This window comes from Falco peregrinus, chromosome 5 (genome assembly GCF_023634155.1).
Source record: "Falco peregrinus isolate bFalPer1 chromosome 5, bFalPer1.pri, whole genome shotgun sequence".
NCBI lineage: Eukaryota > Metazoa > Chordata > Aves > Falconiformes > Falconidae > Falco > Falco peregrinus.
In genome coordinates this window covers 53,764,844-53,787,867 of record NC_073725.1, presented here as the reverse complement: position 1 = coordinate 53,787,867, position 23,024 = coordinate 53,764,844, and the positions used below count along the sequence as shown (strand labels likewise).

Genomic DNA, 23,024 nt, shown 5'->3' with positions numbered 1-23,024 from the left:
GCAATTTAATGTAATTCTAAATCATGAGATAACTACTCGGAATAATTTAACCTAAAATTATTTAGCTGATGGTCTTCAGATTTTCTGGGGTGTACTTGGGTGGAAGAATATCAAACACTGCTTTACATATACTCACTTCAGTCCCGGAACATCCAGAAGATTGGTCAGTCCTGTCCAGTTAATTTCCAAAAGCTGTGAATTACAGAGAAGGGGTTGGGGGGGGTGGGGGGGGGGTGGGGAGAGAAAAGCAACTTAGAATTCACAACACTGAAGAAATAAACCTGATCACTATAAATTCTGATCAGTGGAGGGTTAATAACCAGTTTCCAGGATTTTCTTAAACAGAAACCCAAACTTCTTCCATTCTAAATAATTTTTATCCAATTATAACTTTTAAAGTTATAAAAACAACTCACCATCTTCTTACCTACCCTTCCACACGTACATACAAATACACACATGCACACCCCAATCTACATGTGTACATAGTATTTACTACATACAACCAGTATCAAGTAATGATATGTGATCCTATTTTCTGGAGGAATATATTCATATTCACCATTGACCTGTTATAGATGGACAACTAACCTACATGAATTTGCAGAGTATAATAAACTGATGAAGAATCCCATCTGAGACCAGGAAAATAAGAGATCTAGAAGGCATGACTACAGAAAGAAAAAAAGACTGGGATTAAGAAGGTGGAAGGAGGACACGACAACAGCTTGCAAACAGAGGAGGCTGTTTTTAATGACAAAGAGAAATTAACTCCACCATGGATGCAGTAAAGAAGAAAGGTATCAACAGGATTAAGTATCAAAGTTAGAAAAATCCTCAGAAATAATTAATAGGGATAATTCATTACTAGATCATATGTACTTCCTTCACTGAAATTTTTTACAGAATGTTAGATGTACAAGTGCTGTTTCAGGGCTGCCGGCATTAATAACTAATTCCCCATATTCTTTTCAATCATATAATATTATTCTAGATAACAAAACTAACAAAAAAACCCTAAGTTTCCTTATCTCCCTTCTCACTGAAAACTTTTTATTAACTGCATAGAAGTACACTGAATATAAGTAGCAAACAAATTCAAACCCATCCAACTACCACCACGCTTCCAAATCCACCTAACCTAATCCACCTAAGAATAGCTGCATGAAAAAGTTAGAGATATTGAGATCCCTCAGATAATAAACTAATCGTGGTGGTTCAGTTAAATGCTGAAACAAACCAACAAATCTTTACAAGAACCCATGTTGCATCTTTCCACAAACAGGCAAGAATGATCACCCTACATACATTTGCTATTAAAAGAAACAACCCTAGCAAATACCATTCTTTTTAAAAGGATCTATTAATAGTTTAGTTAGTGATTTCCTTTGTGAATACTTTTGACTAAAGATAACACACACTACATTTACTTACATAAGGAGCACTATTACTTAATATACTTTTGTAATAGTGGCAAACTATTTCAACGTTACCTGTGAAGCACCTAGCCTATCTGTAACAAACAATCAAGCAGAAAAAAAAATCATTATCCTTTCAATGGAAAAGGTAGCAAGATTTAATAACTAAATATTCCAAAACAAAAGGCAAGACGTATCATGGGACATACTGCAAGAATCTACATAAGCCAGCAACATGGCCCTTGCCACAAAGAAGGCTAACACTATCCTGGGCTGCATTAAGAAAACCATTGCCAATGGGATGAGGGAGGTGATCCTTTCCCTCCACTGACCAGCGGTGAGGCCACACCTGAGTGCTCTGTCCAGTTTGGGCTCCTCAGTACATGGACATACTGGACAGAGGTCCAAAAAAGGGCCATGAGGATGACTAAGGGACAGGAGCATCTCTCCTATGAGGAAAGGCTCAAAGAGCTAGGGCTGTTTACCCCACAGAACAGAAGGCTCGGGGGGGATACATGTCCATAAATGCCTGAAGGGAAGGTGCAAAGAAAACTAAGCCGGGTTCTTCTCAGTGGTGCCCAGTGACAAGACCAGAGGCAAAGGGCACAAACTGAAAAACAGGAGGTTCTGAACAGCAGGAAACATTTATTTCCTGTGAAGATGATAGAGCATTGGCACAGGCTGCCCAGAGAGGTTGTGGAGTCTCTGCCTTTGGAGACATTAAAAAAGCCATCTGGATATGGGCCTAGGCAACCTGCCCTAGATGGGCCTGCTTGAGGAAGGGGTTAGACTAGATGACTTCCAGAGGTCCCTACCAACTTCAGCTATTCTATGAGTCTGTGAACATACTAGAACAGAAAACAAACATTTGGTCCTACCCAGTGAGTAAGATTAGCGTCTTCCTAACTATGCTATTCAGAAGGGTGATTAAACCTACAGACTTCAAGAGAATGCTTAAAATTTAGCACTTTCCCTGCTGATACCCATTCAGCAAATTGCTACAGGATTTTTCTTCACCTCCTTTTACTGTATTACACTCCTATGCCTTTGTATAGTCAGGAGAGCAGCAGACACAGAGACTCCTCTAATAAGGCAATCTAACAAACTCTGGTGGACGACTGAAAGAAGCTTGCTTTCTAACTCCATCAACCAAAAGGAGCCCAACAGAGATCTGCTATGTTTCAACATTAAGAAACCCCAACACACTTAGAACAAAAGAATTATAAATTCATACAGATCATTATAGTCTATCCATTTGCTTCTCCTAAATGCAATTTCCTAAACTCTTCAGGATATTCATGTTTCCCAGACTCTGAAAGAATGAATGAAAGTCAAAACAATTTTTCGTTCTGTCATTACAGCATAAGGAAGACAACAATAACTCTCAGAATAAGCTAAACATCATGATTTAGTTAAATTCATTTTCTTACTTCACATAATTTTATACTGTGTGGGTTAAAATGCAGTAAACAAATTTCTGCCAGTTGTATGTATTTTACTATATTTAATTATACCTTTGCATGCACACTTTTCCCCTCGCCAATTACAGAGTACTTCCTTTATGCATCCATTTCATGTACTCATTTTTGTCCAGGAATTATATTCAATATCTCAACAGATACAATAATGATGACATTATGATAGCAGGGGGAAAAAAAAAAAAAATCAATCAACATTTTTATTGTTCTGCTCTAACCCTTAAAAAGCACTTTCCCAAAGTATCCCCAATAAAGCGGTAGCAGTACAGAGAACTGGAATGTAAAGCTTTAGACCCTTCACTGAACTATGAGTAATATGATTCCTGTAAGCTTAATTCTGCAGCTTTAGAAATAACAAGAGCTTTCTGACAAGATACTGCAGAACTGACGCTACTGTAAAAACACAGGCTGATTTTTAAGAGGTTTCCAAAATCATATTTTCCTTCCCATTTTCCTTTACATATTCCTTTGCTGAACTTCATGAGACTCCTATTGGCCCATTTTTCCGGCTTGTCAAGGTCCCTCTGAATAGTAGCACAACTATCTGCTGCATCAACCACTTCTTCCAGTTTCAAGCAAGTAAACTTGCTGTGGCTCCAGTGGTGTCTCCAGAAGGTCAGAGGTCCTGTTTCAGATGTCCCGTCTACAGAGAATCACACTAGATGCATATGTGAGGGTAACTAAATTCAGCCTAAGCCACTACTTGTTCATATACATTAGTCACATCTGAAACAGACTATCAGAATCTAAAGTGAAACATCCTATCATTAGCAGCTATACAGAGCCCAGTACAGAGACTGCTGACTTTCATCATTCTTCACGTGAAAGTGTGAAGATATCGTTGGTCCAGTACTATCTTGTATTCAATGTCTTTCTAAAGATATCTCACTATAAACTAGTTTTGCCCACTTTCTGTTACAGTACTAGCAGGATTATTTTTAGTGAGAAAAGGCTAACCTACCTTACACAAGAAAAAGTATGTATTTGAGCAAATCATATGGAGGAACCAAAAGCTGTGGAATTTGCATCATCACTTACCACGCTGTTATCTGACTATGCATTCAGATTCTAACAAACACATTGAAGATTCAACTAGTACATGTGAAACTTTCCTATACTTCTGAAAACACTAATTTTTAGAAAATGCTTTTGAAAGACTTAGGTTATCAGACTCATTTTCTAACGGACAAAAAGAAGGTTAAACCCACTCATTTAGTTTGCTCTAGTCAGTGTTTACACAAAAATTCTGCCTTTCTTCCTTCAAATTTATCTTCCATTAGCATACAAGGCCTCTATCAACTATAGATCAGGCTGTCAGCCAAGCACTTACAAGAAGTTGTGCACAAGAGATGAACACACATTAGGAAAACAGTTTTGTAATTAGCATTTTCAGCAAAGGAACGCACAGTTAACAACTGGATTGGAAAAGATCTTCAGGTAGGTGGGAGGCTCAGTTTTCTAAGGCACATCTATTTATGGAATGCTAGCAAGGCTAAGTAGCAGTAAGACCTTCCAGAAGTGGATGAGATCTTACTAAAAACTCATACAGTCTGAACACTGAACAGCCTTTTTCTTCTTCCTATTTTTGGGGTTTTTTTAAAGTGTTATGATTTCTTTTCTACATGAATGTAAATTTAAAGCTATCAGGTTTTTAATTAGCAAATGCAAACTGTTAGAAATTATTTGTTGTAAAATGGGTTATTTTACATTGGTATGTAAGCTTTACTTGTACACTTAGTTCTACAATAACAAACGATGAGCTAGAAAACACAGAACAAATATATAAGAAAGCTGAAGGTAATTTCAGTGTATTCTTCTTTGAAAATTAACGGTGCAAATTATACGTTCTTCAAATCTCATGCTCATCTTAACTCTGAAAAAAAGTTAAGAAATAAATAACTGAACTAGGATGTAAAGTCCAATTTAGCACAAGTAACTTCAGTTTTGTACTACTTCCTCAATCCTGCAAACCCACAAATGTTTAAGTAATGTAACATACAAATAGCTTGGTAGCAGCTGATAAAATTAATGACAACTTGTGTTTTCACACTGGTTGTCATGTTCTAATCACAAGTTTTGGCATTATATTATATGACACTTCAAAAATCTATGCAGACTACTGAGGCTCTGGAATAAGTAATTTTATAGTGTTTTAAGACAAAGAATCCATTTTATTGGATGATTTATTCCCTTTTTCCTTATTCATAGGTGAATTAGAAGGCAAATACACCCCACAAATACCTCAAAAAATTGGTCCTTATCCTAAGGTGTTCATACCTGCATCCCATATTTAACATTTTTACATACTAATGTTTTCAGAGTAAACAGAAAATGAGAAAATATTTGCATTTCCTTTTGATTTTTTCATTCTTTGTTGTTTAGTATATTGCATACAGCAATTAACATGGCAGAGTCCTGTGCTGCCTCCTAAATTGATTTAACCACATTAAATGAATCGGGCAACATAATGCACATTAAAATTCAGCATGAAAAAACACCATCTACACTAGACTTAAACATGTATTGTAGTGGTTTCTATATTAACTGCTACAACCCAAAACAAAACAAAGAACAACCTATGAGATAGCACAGAGAGCTGCAAGGTTTTTCAATTTATGTGACCAAAAAGCATTTCAGAAGGTTGCAGCACAGCATGCAGACCACATACACTGCTTGTGACCACTCACTATCAATACTTTGATTATTACACACCTCTTCTCAAAAACAAGGCTACATTGATTCATTCTGTCATCAGTCCTCAGACCATGAGGCATGTAAAAAATAATCACACAAAGTTACTGAAAAAAAATAGTGTTACTAAGAGTGGCCCATTTAGACAAGAAACGCAATTAGTATGCAATTAGTACATATAACATCAGAAACTTTATTCATCTATTTATTGTACAGGAATAAACACAAATACAGAGGTCAATTTCAGAAGTGCTAAAGACAAATCCTTTTCAATTCAAAGTTGGAGTTAAGAAATTAAAAATCATTACCAAGGCTAAGCATGTTACCGGATTATTAGAAAAGCTTTGCAAATAAACCTTAAGCCATGAAACGTTTTGGAAGGAATACAAGCCTTCAAACTCCTGGCATAAATCAAGCTTTTGCTATTTGCACTTTGAAGGTAAGCTCTCCTCACATAACAAGTTTTGCTATGTTCACCCACCATTGTGCTTCCTTTCCAGTTCTACCAGAAGAGCCCAACAGTAATGAAGCATTGATATTGATATCACTGCAGGAATACACACTCTAATCTTAGCCTACAGATATAATGACAAATGCTTTTTTCTTTTTATGTTGGGGGTTTTTTTTGTTCATAGTCCAGCCAAACACAGATTTTCATTCTACATTTTGTGCATTACCATGCCATGATTTGCAAGCACCCCACCCCCGCAACAGGTAGTTCTCTCAGTAAGTTAAAGCAACGTCACCATCCTAAAAAACTCAAAAGGCCTATGGAGAAAAAGGGAGCAAGCAAAAGACTGCCAGCTGATGAATCATTTTATGAAGTACTGAATAGAAAAAAATTTCCATACTTTAAGGAAAGTTTTGGCCTATAAATCTCCAAAATAGCTTAACAATATTATTTCCTTCTTCATCACAGCTTTGAGCAATGCAAAATTCTCTTAGTTCAGCTAAATTCAGGGAATGCCAACTGGTTCTCTACAGCAGAACTAACAGGGCACTGGAAAGATTGTGTTCAGTATTTGTCACCAAGTGAAACTCTGCCAAGAGCCAAAAACAATGTGGTCTCTTTATACAACACAGTGCAACTGAGAGAGGTGATATGCCTTGCAGAGACTTCTTACCAGCCAGCTCACTGGCCTGGAGTGGGCGGGATTTCAGACACCAGTGAGACTTTCCAATGAAGTAGTATGTGTGTCAAGTTACTCAAAGCTCTTTCAATTCTTCCTCTGCTCACAGTAGTGAAAACAGATTACGTTTCCTCCCTGAAAACCAAGAAATGTGTGTCTTCTCAAGGCTCTGTACTGAGAACGAATGAACACTTACACTGAGTTTTAAAAAAAATATATATATATATCTCCCTGTGGCCTGTAAGAAAAGGTAGGCTAAAAACTGATGAGCGTTTTTACGCATTTGGTGTTCTCCATACCCTAGATGTGTTAGGATGCAAAAGGGAAAAGAATGTACTGGGACACAGAACACACAGGCCACAACTGAAGTTCACAGCAGCACAAAAGGCAGCCTCTAAACACTGCCAGTCTTGTGGCTTCATTTGGCTGCCATAAACACTACTAATTCTCAGAAGCGAAGCCACAAAGTATTTTAAAATGCTAACGAACAACTTCCTGCTAATCAAGTTATGGAAGTATGAGTCTTCTGCAAGACCCACTACAGGGCATGATGATACAATTCCATGGGATAAGTTGTGTTTCTTCTCAGAATTTTTTTATAAGAAGGGGACTAACATGCCCTCTTCTCCTTACTCCTGAACGGTCATGCAGAAACAGTACAACCTGTTAGTAGAGCACAACCCATTACCACTGCAATGCTAAAGTGCTAACATTACTGTAATTATTTAATAAATAACATTATCGAGTGTATTTCCCCAGTAAACATATAATAAACTCAGCTTCTCAAGCAAGGCTTGACTATACAATACCATAGAAGGTAGCAATGACACTGTTTTTCATCATTCCTGAAGGAAACACACCATATCTCTGCATGGGAGCCACGTTTAACAGTGCTGTTTTTCAGCTGTAACTGTCCAAAGATTTAAATGACAAATGCTGAAGATGGAAGATGTATAGTTGTGGAGGTAAGAGACAGAACAGGCAAATTTTTGAGTTAAGGTGACCAGAAGAAGGACCACAGTTAGTCTTGTAAAAATCCTGTGCACCTCACTATTCTCCACAGTGTCAACTATTCAAAGTTTCATTTCAAGCCAATTCTCTCTACTTTCTACCCTTCTACCAGTTCCACATTTTGGTTCGCACCCTCATATGAGTACTGACACTCTCCTGCCTCCTTAGCGAGCCAGCCCAAGATGCTGAAATACATCTGAAGGACAGGAAATTAGTCACTTCTTGATGTGTTTAATATTTTGCCAGCTTAGGTCCCAAAACCGGTTTCCTTTAGGAGGAGAAGCTTCAACACTGGTATGAAAGAGACAATAACACTGAATGGGAGGGCACAGGGAGAGAAGAATATGGTACAGTGGAAGCATCAACTGTAATGGCCCTAAAAACATCCCATAAGCTATCAAAATTAAAATATAAAAATTTTAAGTTATAGAAAATTATAAGTACACAAAGTAACAGTGCAAATCACTCTCATCTTGTAAGCAATAACACTAATTCTTAACAAATATAACCGTAAATTCAGAATTTATCCACATGTTCCACAAACCCCTTTAAAAGAGATTAAAAAAAATTGAAGCAAACATAGCAACAGTCTCATACATTCTGACGCATTTTTGACCAACTAAAAGCAAACCAAAACAACATTCTTCTGCATTCCACATAATGACTTTTTTTTTTTCCCCCAGCCATTTCACTAGGACTCATTCTTGGTGCAAGTGCTCCTTTTGAGTCTAATTTTCATCAGTACTCATAATTTTTAAAGTGACATTCAGCGCTGAATTTTCCAAAGGCAGCCAATATTAAATGAAACTAAATCAGTATCAAATAAAGCAAAACTACAGAACAGAACAAATCTGTAAAGTGAGTAGAGGACAAAACTGTGAATATAGAAATTGCAGCTCTGCAAGAGTTGCCCACTTTTCCTGGAAGGCATCCTGTTTTCCAGCCATGGTTTTTTTAGAATAGTATAGGCATTTTCATATGTCTATTTTGTTGTTTTTGTTTTAAACAAGAGAAAAGGGTTGGGTTAAGAAACGCCTTCAATATTAAGTATGCCACTAAACAAGCTTTTGAAAATTACTAATCTGCAGTACAGCTGTAAGCCATATACACTTCTGTAACTAATCAAAAATCAAAATCATTAACTATGTGGTGTTTTGTTCTAAAAGGAAAAGATAACTTCACTTAGAGAAACAGAATATATATGGTAAATATACATAATGTTAACATAGTGAGAAGTAATACAAAAAAACCTACACATCCTATTTACACAGTGCTAACCTTTCCAGCATTGAAGCTCAGAGATCTAAAAGACTACTTCAAAACATTAGAACGCACATATTTCTCCCTTGAAGTCTCTTACATATTCAGACATATTTTTTAAGCTGATGAAACTTTCAGCACCTTCTTCACAATAGTAACAACAAAATACAGTATTTAAAAAGTTTCATATAACATAAGAACTCTTGCAGTATCAAAAACTTCATGCATTACTCAGAAACTGGAGACCGGTAAACTCATTAAACAAGTATGTTCAGAACTATCAATTTAGGCAGCGTTGCCTTATATAGTCATTAAAGCCAGCAAACAGACGATACAGAGCAAGAGGAATTGTTGCCAGTTACTTTGGACTGGAAAGTATGAGAACAAAACCTAATGCTAGCTGCCAACTAATTCCTCTTCCCTTCTAACAAAAATATTGAAGAAAAGCTTTCCTTGGCTGCAGCCACTTGCTCTCTAGTAAGTGGACAGAATTTGGTTATTGCTATAATAAGCTTTATTTTACATTTTTCTACAGAGGTTAGAAAAACACCAAGACACAATGCAGTGGGGAGAAAAGTCTGCTTGGAAAAAAATATGAATTAATTATGGAATTATGGAATAATTTGACTCAAAGATATTTTGTGGACAATCAACCCTTAAGTTTGCTTGGACCTTGACCACTAGCTTTTAAATGAAAGGAGGGTGAAAAACACTTTTAATATTTTTGTAACTGAATACTTTTGGGAAGGGTTTGACTTTTTAGTTTTCATTCTCCAGTTTACTTCCTGTCATTTTTTGTCCCACGAAGTCAACCAGACCCCTAATAAAGTGGCATGGGGATAGAAGTAAAGACAACATTACTCTGGACAAAGTCTCTCCCAAAGTTCAGAAAGCTATGACCACAAATGAGAGGTGTTTCATTTGATATACTTCCAGTTTACGATCTCAGGTGCAGATTGACTGAGTTAACCAATTCACAAATGCATGGCACTTAGCATGGATCTGGGACAGAAAGGACTGGCCACAGCTACCAGAGCTAAAAGGTGTCTGGAGAGGTATCTGGAACTACCAGAAATAAAAGGTTCAAACAAATCCTACCAGAGCACAATGCTGGGAAACTGAGGAAGTGTCAGGATCAGCTTACAAGCATGCCTGCTGCTGATCTCTCCCCTGCTATCCCCTACCAGCTTTCCTACCTCTCCCTCAGAAAGCACCAAAGAAGCTGTGGCTGCAGGAGGAACCCCAGGAAAGCAGCCCATATGTGCTGCACTGGGTCATAGCTCCAGCAGAATAGCTTCTGCAGAGGGACAATACACAGGTTTCTTTCTCAGTGAATACAAAACAGAACTGAGAGACAGAACACAAACCACATCTACAACACAAAGATCATGCCTGGGGGTGGGGGGTGGGCGAAAGAAGTAAGGCCTGTGTCCACACAACTAAACCCTTCTCCCTGCGCCTCTAAAATAGTGTTTGCACTTAACTTGTTTACTAGGTGGTCCCTGTAATGAGCTGGGTGCAGTACTGAGTCTGGAAATTGTTTGGAAGAGCACTAAATAGCAAAATAACATCAGAGTATGCTAACAATTACATAGCACAGACCACCATAAGGCAGTGTCCAGCCCGTCACAGCCCTGCTTCATTTGTTAGTATAAATACAAACATTATGTCCTAGACTCATGCTGCTCAGCCAGTGGGTAAAAAGGAGACAACCAGAGATCTCCTAATATTTAGACTCGCTTCAAAATAGTAAGTGGAAATCCAAATTTGGTTCATCTCAATGTACCTCCCCAACCCTTCCCAAATAAGACCAATGATGTTTTATCAGTTTGCACGAATTATTTCACTTTTAGAAAAAAAGTGACTAAACTATCCACAAAACATTTCCAAATTCTTGCACGTTTTACCAAGATTTAAGTTCACATTTGCTTTACACAAAAACACATGGTTTCTCTAGAGAGATGAAACAAGACACATAAATGACACCTTAAGTTTTTCCTAGGCCACACAAACACCCATACAAACCTATCTTTTCAGCAAGTTCACAAAAATTTATCTTAGGACATTTGTTCAAAAGAATTGTTACAAGAATGTGATGTCATTGAAGAAAACAACAACATACCTTCTAAAGCTGTTGAAGTAAAGAATTCACTCCCACCTCCCAAACCTTGAAAACTAGATCAACTCAGCAGATTGCTGAGGAAACCACAACGATCAATCTGAGACTGTTTCAAAGTGCCTAAACCCATGCACTTGTAATTTATGATCTAGCATAATCTGAAACTGTACATCTTAACATCACAAGTTTTACTGTTTAATTAGAACATATCCAAGAAACAAAAGCCTCCAACGGAAAATATACTTCCAAGTAAGAGACAGAATCAATTTCTTCAAAGAAGTCTGTGCAGCACAGACTTCCATGATGTTCTCATTTTTTAAGCTCTCTCACTGATACTTACTACAAACAAACTTCAAATCACTGAAACTGCCTTACACACACACAACATCAAAATATTTTCCAACGTGAAGTGTGCAATTTGTATTATGTTCTCCTTTATATTCGTCTAAAATAAGGTTGTTTGCAACATCTGTGAGCATTTCCTGATGCATCTGCAGATTAAACCAGAAATTTCCTGCAAGTAGTAAAATCTAGAGTAGAATTTCTGTCATATTTGATAATATTTAGTTCAAATAACACTGTAGGTTATTTATTACTCATTTTCAGACAGTGAAAATTACATTTGCTATCTATCCTGTTCTATCAGTGCTGTACCAAGTTAACAGACATACTGGTGCTTGTCAGCCAATCTTACCTGCGAGATTCAGACTACAGCTTTTGAAGTGAAACAATCACCCCAAGGTGCAACAATCCACCATCTATAGTGCAAACTTCAATTACATACATTATCATTTTAACACAGAGGAAACGGTTGAACTGAAATTGTATCACTACACCACCCACGTTCCCAGGTTTCAAAACCTGTGTTACTTTCAAACATTGCACTTAAATATGAACTTTTTAAAATATAGTAAGTTCAACATGAAAAGGCAAGACAGGCATATAAAACAGGTGCTCATAAAAAGTAACTATCGGGTGATTTGTGATAGGCCAGAATTCAGAAAAATTTTTGGCCTTAGAAAACTTTCCTTAACTCATTTTCTACAAATTACTCAGATGCAGAAGTTTTCTTCCTCTTCAGTGAGCTAAGAACCATTCTCCTAATTCAAGAGTACTTAAATAAGTCTGTAACAACTGCAACACTATTGAATCCTGCAAAAATGCACATAACTTTGGTGCCAGTCTCCATGATACAAATTAATATTGGCTAACCCAAATAATCCCCAGGCACTTTCCTTGTTGTTTGGGTAGTAAAGAACAGGGGAACCCTACGAAAGACTTCTAAAGTACATCACAGTTTCATTTAGATAAATGAATCAGTTACTTCAACAAAAAAGGTGGTAAAACGCAGCAGAATCCCATACAAATGCTATAATACCTTGAAACTAATTTCAGTTTGTACATAGTTATATTATTTAAAATTAAAACATTTTTTAATTATTAATTAGTATTTTAACTCTTATTAAGTCAACATCAACCTTTCCAGTTAGAGCATGCCCAGAATCTCACCTTCTACAAGACTCACTAGGTTGGATACAATCTCAAGAGCCCACCTGAGTGAATGGTTCTGGAAAAGCTGTACTTACATCAATACTAACAGATGATGCAGGTCCAATCTGTTCTTAAGAGCCAGCAGAGACAGAGATTCAGTGTCTCAAGGCAGCCTATTGCAGTGCTTCACTACCACTACCATACAGGCTTTCCCTCATCCCTCTTGTCTAGCCTGAATCTTCCTTGCTGTGACTCTTTGTTATCCTATCTGCCATTGATATACAGAATAGATTGCATGTTTCTCTTCCGCAAGAGCCTCTCACATTTTTTAAGACATTTTCTCCTCACTCTAAACTAAACAATTCCCATTCTTTTTGGTCTGTTCTCGAGGGTCAAATTTATTCTTATCTCCCTACTTTGCACATTTTCCAGCTGGTCAGTATCTTTTTTGAAGGGCTGTGCCTAAAACTGAAAGCATTTGTGGGTTATTTTCTTGTTTACACATGTCAGTCTGGGTGTTTCAGTTTCATCCCAGCAAGGCCTTGTTGGCTTAGCTACGTTTCACTAGTATTCCTGTCCAAATGTCTACTTTGCCCTAGCACATATTACAGTTGAATTACATGACACCCTCTCTCCCGCCAACTTCTGCTACTGTCATGATAATTTTGACTTCCAATTCCATCTCACACTGTGCTTCATCCATTTTCATCCTTGGGTCATTGGTAAATATAATGGAAATCGCCTACCTGCTGTTTAGGATAAAAATTTCAATCATCTTAGCAGGTGATCTCAGAACACCCACTCTGATTTTAATTTGTGGTAACATCAGCATGGTTTTCAAAACAACTTTGCATAGATCTTGTGGAATTTTAACTTACACCATGCTCACCTACAGACTGTCATGAAGAATCAGTAACAAGTTTACAAACAACCTAGATGGTATCTATTGATCTTCCTTTATCCAGAAGACTCAAGAAAAATTTGACAGCTTTGACAAAATACACTTCAGAATTCCAAAGTAATTATTATTCATCTTGGTTTCTTCTAGTATTCATAAAATTTGTCCACTATTTTTCCAGGAAAGCTCAACCAAATGGAAGTGATTTCGCAAATTCTTTCCTTTTGCTGCTTAATTCTTCCTCTATCATTTTCTGACTACTGTCATCAGCACTCTAGAAAGAGCAGAAACAGAGATAAAAGTACTTACAGGTTTCCTAAGGAAAAAAAGAGATAGTGCTCCAATTAGGGGCATGTCTCCAATCAGTGGTTCCAGAATAACCCTCATAGTGCCATGGATCTGTGGAAGGGGAGGAAAAAAAGGCAATTAATTTACTTTAGTTCAAGTATTAAATAAAACACATTCACTGGCAATGCTTACACTTCCTAGTTCATTAAATTTTTGATTATGGAAGAATTTCACATATATAGCTTTACCTGTCGCCCAAACCCAAAATATTTAACACAGGCACTAAACAGCTGGGCTTAAAAATTCATTATATTCTTCTACATGATGCTCTGTCATGTTAGTGGTAATTTTGCCAAAATATGAAGCAGATCATCTATACAGCTCAATGTAAACCAGTGTGGCACAAAACAATGCAATGGCATCCACAGACACTAGAACAAAAGTAGGCAAATGCTTATAGGTATGTCAAGATACACCACACACACACACACAAAAAAGCGTACTGTTTTTCCTCATGAGAGAGAGAGATCTGTTACCAGAAAATTAAGGAATTTTGAGAGACAGTATCAGAAGGCAAGGCTACTAATAGTAACTGCATCTGAACTAGTAATTGCATCTCACAGTAAAATATTCAATAAAACAAAATTTTAAGCTCCATGGTCCCTTTACAAACCACATAAACACTGGACTGATGTGCAATTATCTCCATCTTTTTTCATACATATTTAAAACAGCTCTAAATCTAAAAGGAATTTACCCTTTCAGCTAAGTCATGTTACTGAAATTATCATGCAGTATCAATATAATGCAACTGAGAAAAAAATAGTAACCAATAAAACTACACCATTACTGGTTCCTTCTTATAAATTTTTTCATTAGAAAATAATGTCTCAGTGATAACTCAATATCAAAATAAAAAAAATTAATTTCACCTGTATACTTTTCACACCAGCTCTGCAAAAGTATCTCTTGATCTCCAAATCAATTTCACAGTTTCCAACAAAACTAAGACAAAAAAGGAAAGTATATATTTAATTTTATGGACTAAACCACAATATACCATTAGTACAATATACCACTATCATGACAGTGATTTCACTCATACATCACAGCTTATAAACAAAAAATGAATGTTAAAACATTGAAGCATATAACAAAGTCAAGATTGTTAAAAAAAATTACATCCACTTCAAAACATCACCACTGTCATTAAAATCACTCCAATACATACATAGGTATGTTATCATCTCCAGAAGCATACATGAGATAAAACATGCAAGTACCCTTACTATTAGGAAATAACGGACACTATTCATACCCCACCTTCAGGAAAGCTCTACGTTGGTATCGACAGTACATGAACCCAAACCCATGTTCATCTAATATAATCATGAGAAGCATTAGACAGAGATGGTTATTTCACTAGAAATCAAAGTTGTCTGAAATATTCAGAGACTTGCAAAGCCAGTCATATTTAGAAATTCCGTAAGCTGAATGGGCCGAGATGGATGATCCACTAACCAAGGGTTATGCCAAAAACAGTCAAGCCCCTTCCAAGGGGAAGGGAGAGAGGAGGTAGTGAGTAAATTAGAAAATAATACATTTAAAACAATGCAATATTTTCCCTGAACAGGTCTTGCATCCCATTTTGGGGGATGCAAGGTCAAGGGCTTGAAATTTTGCAGATGCTGCTCTGTATCCCAGAGAGAGATTTGCACTAGACTGTAAAAAAAGGCCCATTTGTTTTGCCCATGCTACAAGGCTAAAAGATTATTTGAATGCAACTCAAGACTCAGATTTTAGCAGCTGCTTTTCCCAAAGCTCCATGCAGGTCAAGCATGTACCAGCAGAGTTGAAGAGATCTTTTCTAAGAACTGCTGCTGCTGCAAGCCACGTTAAGTCTGAAAACAAACTAATTCTGAGACTCAAAAAGGAATCTAGAAAGAAAGCTTGTGACTAGCAAGGGAACAGGTCAATGATTCTACAGAATAAGAGCTAAAACCAAAAACCAACAGACTGACTTTCAAGCTACAGCTAGGGAGAGACTGGCTAGACAAGGAACCTGGCTGAGAAGATACAGGTTATAACAAAAGGACAAATGAAATCTGAAGAGCTTTCTGAACAAACTACCAGCTAAAAAAAAATAATTAAAAAAATATGGAAAAAAAAGAACTAAGTGGGGAGGAGATAAGGGGCAGCTCAGACTATGCCAGATACTGCTGCGAGCAGGGGAAATTTTCTCCTTTACAAGGCATCCCATTCCAAATTTCGCAGTAGAGCTCAGGCTTCCTCAGATTAGATTCCTCAGACCTAACCTGTACCATGAAAAACTGTTCAGCCAAGTTTAGGAGTTTGATGGAATTTTATTACAGAAATGTCTGGAAAGTTACGGAGAAAATGGAGTTGGCTCTCCTCACAGGTCCATTTTAGGATCAAGTCAAGGTAGAATAAATAACTGTAATAGTAAAAGCAGAACAGCAGGACTCCTGCCCCCTCTCCTCTGACAACTGATGGCCACAAGGTACTTTCAAAAGAAAGCAAAGCTGATGGTTGCTGCATTCAGAATATCCACTATTCAAATCATTTGTAGCCACCTGTACTCTGTGTGATAGTGCTACCTATGGGATTTCAAGAAAACACAAATCTTATCAATCCCTTGAATGAACAATAGTGCTGAGACATTCTTGTAAACATCCAACACTGGAATGTATTTTCAACTATTCAAAAGATAACAATACACAGACTCATTTTGGTACAATGACCAGTTTGGGGAACTGGAAGACAGCAACATGACAAGGGTTTATGTGAAAGGAAAGCGACCACTGCTTTCTCCGGAATGAATGTAGTGTGATTGTACAGTTTAAAAATAGGAATATTTTTTTTTAATGCATCATTTCAAACTATGTAAGTTCTATTTTTACCTATCTAACTATATATATAGAGATAGTAGATATATATATAAATATACACACACATATGTAATTGTGTAACAACATGACACAGGGAAGCAAGGTCAATTAAAACCTGTAACTCAAACCTCAATCTTGGCACTTCGTAGCATCAGAACTATTTGTGTTATGAAGACTGGGAAGCAATATGCTTGTTTGAAAATCCGTAATAACATGATGACAAACTGAAGTAAAAATAGTAACAAACTGCATTTGAGGGTAACAAGTCAACTGCTTTTAACCTTTTAATAAAGTTAAACATGGTTTTATCCCAAGATATTTGGCTGGGTCCATTAACAGTCAGTGCTACAGAATTCCACTGTAACATAACATACAACTTGAAGGCTCATTTAGTAAGTAAATTCTGTACATTCAGATCATAATATCCCAGAAATATTTATGACCCCTGTAATGTACAGAACACTAAGATAGATTACATTTTAATGGGGGCAGTCCCGTAAGAATATAATAGCAGATGTACTCAATCAGATAAAAAGCACAGTATACTGTGGATGGGGTCACTGTACGACCATAAAAGATGCCCAGAAGCAAAACAAACAAAAATAGGACAAACATTTCCCAGATTACAACGATCTGTGATACTGTACTCTGGGCTACCTTCATTATTTTTACAAGATATTTTGACTGCATTTTTACAACTGTCATCTGCCAGTACAATGGTAGTGATTTTTCTCCATTCAAGTATAACACATGAAAAAAAAAAAAATACTTCCACGAGTTTAAATCTGCAGCCTAAAATTTTCTTTTTTTGTGTGTCATGAGACTGTGAAAAACAACTCAGTTGTATGCTATTAACAAGTATTTCCTCAATCTCTCAGTCTTTTTTGGCTTTCTTTACTACAGTTCACATTTAATTTGACAGTTTATCTTGGTTTCTGTTGATCCATAACTTTAAATTTTCCTCAAGTGTTTACTACATTCATGCATTTTAGCAAATGTAAGATTTATATTTATTATCAATTTATTTAGACTATCTTAATTGGCCCAAGTAGTTAAAAGTTTTCCCTCACACATCTGTCAGCAGAAAGTAACTTCTAAATTGTAACATGAGTTTTGACAATTTTTTAAAATAAAGTTCACAGTAAGTAAGAGAAAGGTAAAGTGTTCCCTTTGCAAACATGGTCCTGAAATTGAATCTTTAAATACACTTTCCAATGAATGCTTTGTGGATTATCTAGTCAAGCGGCTTACAAGAGTAAAGTTCCTCACTGTATCCTGAGCAATGCATAGGACCTGTTTCAAAAGGTTCTGAAAAACACTCTGAAGCAATGATCAGAATGCACTTGATACCCCTGCAGAAACAATAAAAACTAAACCAAAACACACTCCTTTTGCAATTAAAAGCAAACCCCCAAAAAAACTCAAAGAAGAGATACTAAAAAAAGAACCCCAAAGCTAAAAAAATAGAAAAAAAAAAAAAAAGAAATGCTAAAGAAGTGTTTTGGAGACACATTGGAACTACTTAAATGTACTGTAAGGAAGGTCCAAAGCCAATACATATACCCAATCACAAACAACTGACAGTAGAAAGGGCTAAAGGATGCCACACTAGTGAAACAGCAGGACAGAAGGTAATTATTACAAGAATGGATGTACTAAAAATTTGAAAATATAAATAAAATAAAATCTTTCCTTCTTTTCCCCCTGCCACCCCCCCAAGGATTTGACTTCATACAGCTATTCTTATGAATGCTTAGAGAGAGACTGTTTTCCTTCTCAAATGTGTTTAGGGAATTAAGGGTTTATAGAAAGCTCCTAACTTTGAAATTAAAAATAAATTAAAATTAAAACAATCTAATTTAACTGGAGATTTAAATCTATAGGGGTAAATACTCCAAAGGACAGACTTTTCTCTAATACTGACCTGTTCTTGATAATCTTACAAAACTGAACTAAAATATCCTAGCAATGGACCCCTCAGGAACATAAACAACAAAACAACAACAAAAAAAATAATCACAGAGTCACACATGATACTGGAGTGCCATCTATTTAAAACTTGTAGAAATAAAAGCCTTTGAAAAAGAGCCCTTACCCAATGAGAAGGTGTCAAGGACAAGTCTTAAATATGAAATGGGACTTCTTTTGATGGTGGTTTTGTTTAAGCCTTAATTGCTAGAAGCTATGACAGTCACTCTCTAGCACTCTTGTTTCCATGCTCCTCCTGCAAGCTTATGCCACTGACAGCAGGGGCAGACTGTTGGGGTAAATGGGCACCTAACTGACTCAGCACTATCATCTTTATTTAAACCACTTCAAGGAATTTATTTCAGTCTTTTAGACTGGACTCTACTCTAGCTGTTACCACTTCTCAAGTAGGTTGCAATGTAATGCATTGAGACATATGGGCCAAGATTTACTTCCAGTCTAAGTAACAGGACATTAATCCTGAAATTTTTGTGCAAATCTTCCGTCCTTTTTACGTTTATCTGTCCCAACCCAGTTCATGAAAATGAGCAGGAGTAAAAACAAAAACAAAACAAAAAAAAAAAAAAAGAAACACTAGATTTACCCTCTCCTCCTGTGGGAGTAATCCTGCTTTAAAGAGAAGAAGTGGTCCTGTGAGACTTGGCCTCTCAAACGCCTGAAAAAACCAGCTTCTCAAAACCAAGTCTTTTACTGTGTCCATAGCGGTCAGACAAGTCTGTTTTCCTGAGGGCTTAAGTCTGAAAAGGTGAGGCTGTTCTCACAGCTGCTCTCCAAAGCAGCAACAAGGAGAAAACAGAAGGAAATTTCTCCATTAGGGCTAACAGCATCCACCCCAGTGAAACACACTTTCAAGACACAATGCTGCTGTATTCTGTCCAGCAACACCAATCCCTGGTTTGGATAGCTGTCTTTTTCCTATAGAAATAAAGTGATTTGATTTAATAAAGATTGGTCCCTGCTCACAGGTGTAGCCCCCCTGAAACCCAGGAAAGAATGCAGCAGCAGCATCTTCTCACTCTGGCACCCAGCTCTGACAAAAAAAAAGCAGTCTTCAACATAGCTGAGATTTACATAAATAATTCAAAATTAAGAATAACCAAGTTCAAACTTTGGAAGTAACTCTGAAAAAGAGAAGTTGAGAGGCCTGATTTCCCTGGCAGTAACCAGCAGGGTAGCAGCAAGAAACACAGAAGGCTGCGGTTTGCTGGATCATCAGTGACTGACAAATCTGGCCTTTCCACAACCTACAAACAAGTGAAAGTAGTCACTTGAACACATATCAATTAAGGCCAAATACAAAACCTTTGCTGGGTTCACTGACTGTACTTTCAAAACTCTGTAACTGCAGACTGTGCAGACTTTGGCAAATGTTGGGTAGATCTATTCATAAACCTATACCAACAGGGTCATAATGAAAGGGGCAAAGAAAACTGAAGCAGCAGACTGCAGTCGCTCTTGCATTATAAAAAACAAATTTAATTTGGTTACATATGAGCACAAGTCCTTTGGTAGCTATCATTCTCTTTTTCTAACACTGTGTTTATAAACAAAAAAATATTTAAGTAACGGAGAAAAATAAAAAAATCCCAAGCATCTTACTGTACCTTAAATTTTAGACTAAACTGCAAGGAAAAGTTTTAATACATGAGAAAAAAATAGTGCTTTAGGCTTTAGAAAGTACTTTTTTATTAACCAACATTAATGATGCAGTCATACTGAGTCAATATGCTATTTCCCTCAGATAAATGCTATTTACAGCATGCAGTTCCTTCCTCCATTCATACACAATTGGAACTAACTACATTTGCATTAATGAAGCAATTATTCTCCTTTCAGGACAACATAATGCTGAATCAAGCAAAGCATATATTATAAGGCATGGACATCATCATAATATAGAAATAAACTTACCTGATTTGAAGATCCAAAATGATCTGCCTTTTGTCCACATTTTCGGTGTACACTTTCACACCATTTATCCGCAGAGGCTGAAACAAAGCAGCAAGTAAAAGTTGCATCTTTCTACTGAACTATATCATATTAAACTCTTAACTTTGAAATAAAGGTGAAAATACACACATTCATGCCTGAAGTTAAGAATTTACTATAAGCATTATTAAAAGGTGTGAAGCAAGGCTACCAATTTAGCTCAAAGTTAAAAATCACCTTGCTAGGATTCACTCAACCATGCTTCTGACAATTACCCTGTGTTTAGGCCACTAGATTTCAAGATTTACAAAAATTTAGTATCAAGCTTTCTCTCTCCCCCATCTGTATGAATGTAAACATCTCATTTCTCTGTACTAGTATATGCCTAACAGCCCCAGACAACTAAAACAACAAGCTAAATTTAATTCACAAAAATTAAGTGGAATTTAGTCAGAATGGATGGAAAAGTACTCATAATCCCCCCAAAAAGTTGTTTCAACCACTGTGCCCTTTATCTAAACTGTTGTACTTGTACTTTCCCTCTCTCTCTCTCTCCTTTCCTCTCCCTCTCACACAGAAACAACAGATATCAATCAAACACTCATCAAACACCAGATGGGAGAAGGATGACCTTACTTAGCATCACCTCCTGTGACATTTTGAGGTTTTATTTTCTGGAAAAATTGCCATACTTCTGTTTATATCTTGTAGTAATTTAAGTAAAATGGAAACCTCATTGCTGTCAGATTCCCATTGTGTGTGTGGCTGTGCACCTCACAGGATGCAACTCAATCAAGGCTGCAATACAAAGTAAGAATAGCTATTTCTCATGTCTGAGATAACACAGTTCACCCGCAGAAGCATAAAGAGCTGTGGAAGCTAATTTAAACCCTACTTAAAATTAGTATGGCTTAAAAGGAATGCAGTTCTACAGCCTGTGTATTAGGTGTATTAGGGCAGGGCAGACCCCTGTGTAAAAGGACTTACAACTTTAAAACAAAACAAAACCAAAAAAACAATCACACAAAAGGTTCTGTAAAGTGTAATGAACTCTTATATACATGAAATAAGAGTCACAAAGAGAAAAATCATTCACCTTCATCTCACCCGAAACTTAATTTCAGTTTTTCTAACATATGGGGAAGGGGGTGGGGGGCACTGATTTTTAAATCCTTACTTTAAATCTCATTTATGACAAGCAAGAGGAACACAAAAGACAACTTTACAAAAAAACAGTTAAGCCGTATCTCAACAGACAAGTTCTGGCTGATACTGGTAACAGTAATCAGTGCCAAACTTATTGCAAGCAGAGGTAACATGCTTAGCTCGGACTGGTCAAACAGGCTCTTCTGCAGCTATGAAAGAGTTATACTTTATGACCCCTTCTTTCAGGGGACCTAATAGAAGATAGACACCTATCTGCTCCTTGATACTGTGTTATGTGCAGTCCTTTGGAAAGCTGAGCCAGCAGCTTTGTCATTGGACTCCGTACATAAGGCGATTAAAAGTTCATCTGTTACAAGAAAGGTAATTGCACTTGCATCATCTGGCAAGAAAGGTATAATGGTCCCTGCTCACTTAATGTACAGCATTACATACTCGGTATTAAAATCATATTGCTATGAGCTCTCCACATGACTAGAGTTACAATACTTTGAGACTTCTCAGTTCTCAGGCAAATTTCCAAAGCAGAGACCCCAGGAAAAACATTAAAAAAAAATAATAATGCACACTCTGCTAAAAAAGCCACACATTTTTATTTTAATGTTACAACAGAAACCAGAATAAGGCTTACCATCAAGTGTTGCGGAGAAATGTTTTTGTGTAGATTTAAACAGGCTACATGAGAATGGCAAGTAAGACAGAGGCTCTTAGAAAACCCTCACCAGACACTGACCTGATGACCAATATCAATCTTTGTAAAACTGAAGGTACTGAGGTGGTTGTTTGCTCCTCTTACTGCTGGTTCTATGGTCTCCCGGAAGAGTTTCTCAATAAATTGGCAAATAAAAGGCCACATCTGTTTTACAGTCTAAGGAAAAAATAAATAAATAATCAATCTACTTGGAACACAACTTTGCACACAACTAAAACCCATTCTTTAAGGCATACGTAAGATTTTTTTGTACAAAATTTTAAACATACAAGTTTTCTATACATTTCATTACAGACATAAGAAGGACCGGCTCCCCTTTTTACATACAGGAAAGCTTTCTGGAATTCTCAATTTGTGTGTTTTGCACATTTGCATAGATTTGAAGCACTGGAGGAGGACAAAAACAGTATGAAGAATTTTCTTTTATCCCACAAATGCCCATGCATTCAGCACTGATGCTGAATGTTGGGGACAAGGGTGAAGAGGGTTAAGTTTATTTGCATGTAAAGAGAGGTAAGAAAAAATGGCTCAAAGGCA

At 36.8% G+C, this 23,024-nt stretch overlaps 1 protein-coding gene across 2 annotated transcripts in view; it reads right to left on the bottom strand.

Moving 5' to 3' along the window:
- Window positions 1–23,024, bottom strand: part of ESYT2 (extended synaptotagmin 2) — an 84,546-nt gene that overhangs the window by 31,509 nt on the left and 30,013 nt on the right. For both annotated transcript variants that reach the window (XM_027781718.2, XM_055804931.1), the window contains exons 3-7: window positions 22,509–22,643; window positions 20,594–20,670; window positions 14,717–14,789; window positions 13,806–13,895; window positions 137–192 (exon numbers count right to left, since the gene is read on the bottom strand). In XM_027781718.2, coding sequence (XP_027637519.2) covers window positions 137–192; window positions 13,806–13,895; window positions 14,717–14,789; window positions 20,594–20,670; window positions 22,509–22,643 — 431 coding nt within the window. The remainder of the gene's footprint in view (window positions 1–136; window positions 193–13,805; window positions 13,896–14,716; window positions 14,790–20,593; window positions 20,671–22,508; window positions 22,644–23,024) is intronic.